The sequence below is a fragment of the Egretta garzetta genome, unplaced genomic scaffold, assembly GCF_000687185.1.
Source record: "Egretta garzetta isolate BGI_Z169 unplaced genomic scaffold, ASM68718v1 scaffold19, whole genome shotgun sequence".
In the NCBI taxonomy this organism is placed as follows: Eukaryota; Metazoa; Chordata; class Aves; order Pelecaniformes; family Ardeidae; genus Egretta; species Egretta garzetta.
The window spans coordinates 1,817,254-1,817,593 of record NW_009260768.1 but is presented as its reverse complement, the minus strand read 5'-3'; the positions used below and the strand labels follow the sequence as shown (position 1 = coordinate 1,817,593).

Sequence of the window (340 nt, the reverse complement as noted above, 5' to 3'; positions counted from 1 at the left end):
GCTGCCCCACAGCCTCTCCTCCAGCCCCGTCAAGAAGCTGCCCGAGGAGGTGAGCCCCGAAGAGCAGCAGCGCCCCAACGGGGCGGCCGCCGGGCCGCTGAGCCCCGGCTTGGACGAGCGTGACTTCGGGGACATCACAGAGCTGCCCGTCGTGGTGGCCAAGAGCGGGGCCGGCATGAAACACGCCGAGTCCATCATGTCCTTCCACATTGACCTGGGGCCCTCCATGCTTGGGGATGTCCTGAGCATCATGGATAAGGAGCAGTGGGAGCAGGACGAAGACCCCGAGGTGGAGGAGAGCCATGAGGAGGAGGCAGATGCCGCCCTGCCCAGCTCCCCG

General features: G+C 67.4%; 1 protein-coding gene across 1 annotated transcript; it reads left to right on the top strand.

Annotated features, from left to right (window-relative positions):
• Positions 1 to 7: 7 nt before the first annotated feature.
• CDC42EP4 (CDC42 effector protein 4) lies at positions 8 to 340 on the top strand (the record flags this gene model as incomplete). Its single annotated transcript, XM_009646170.1, has 1 exon — positions 8 to 340. A coding segment is annotated over one exon (333 nt), but the record flags the coding sequence as incomplete, so codon positions are not given.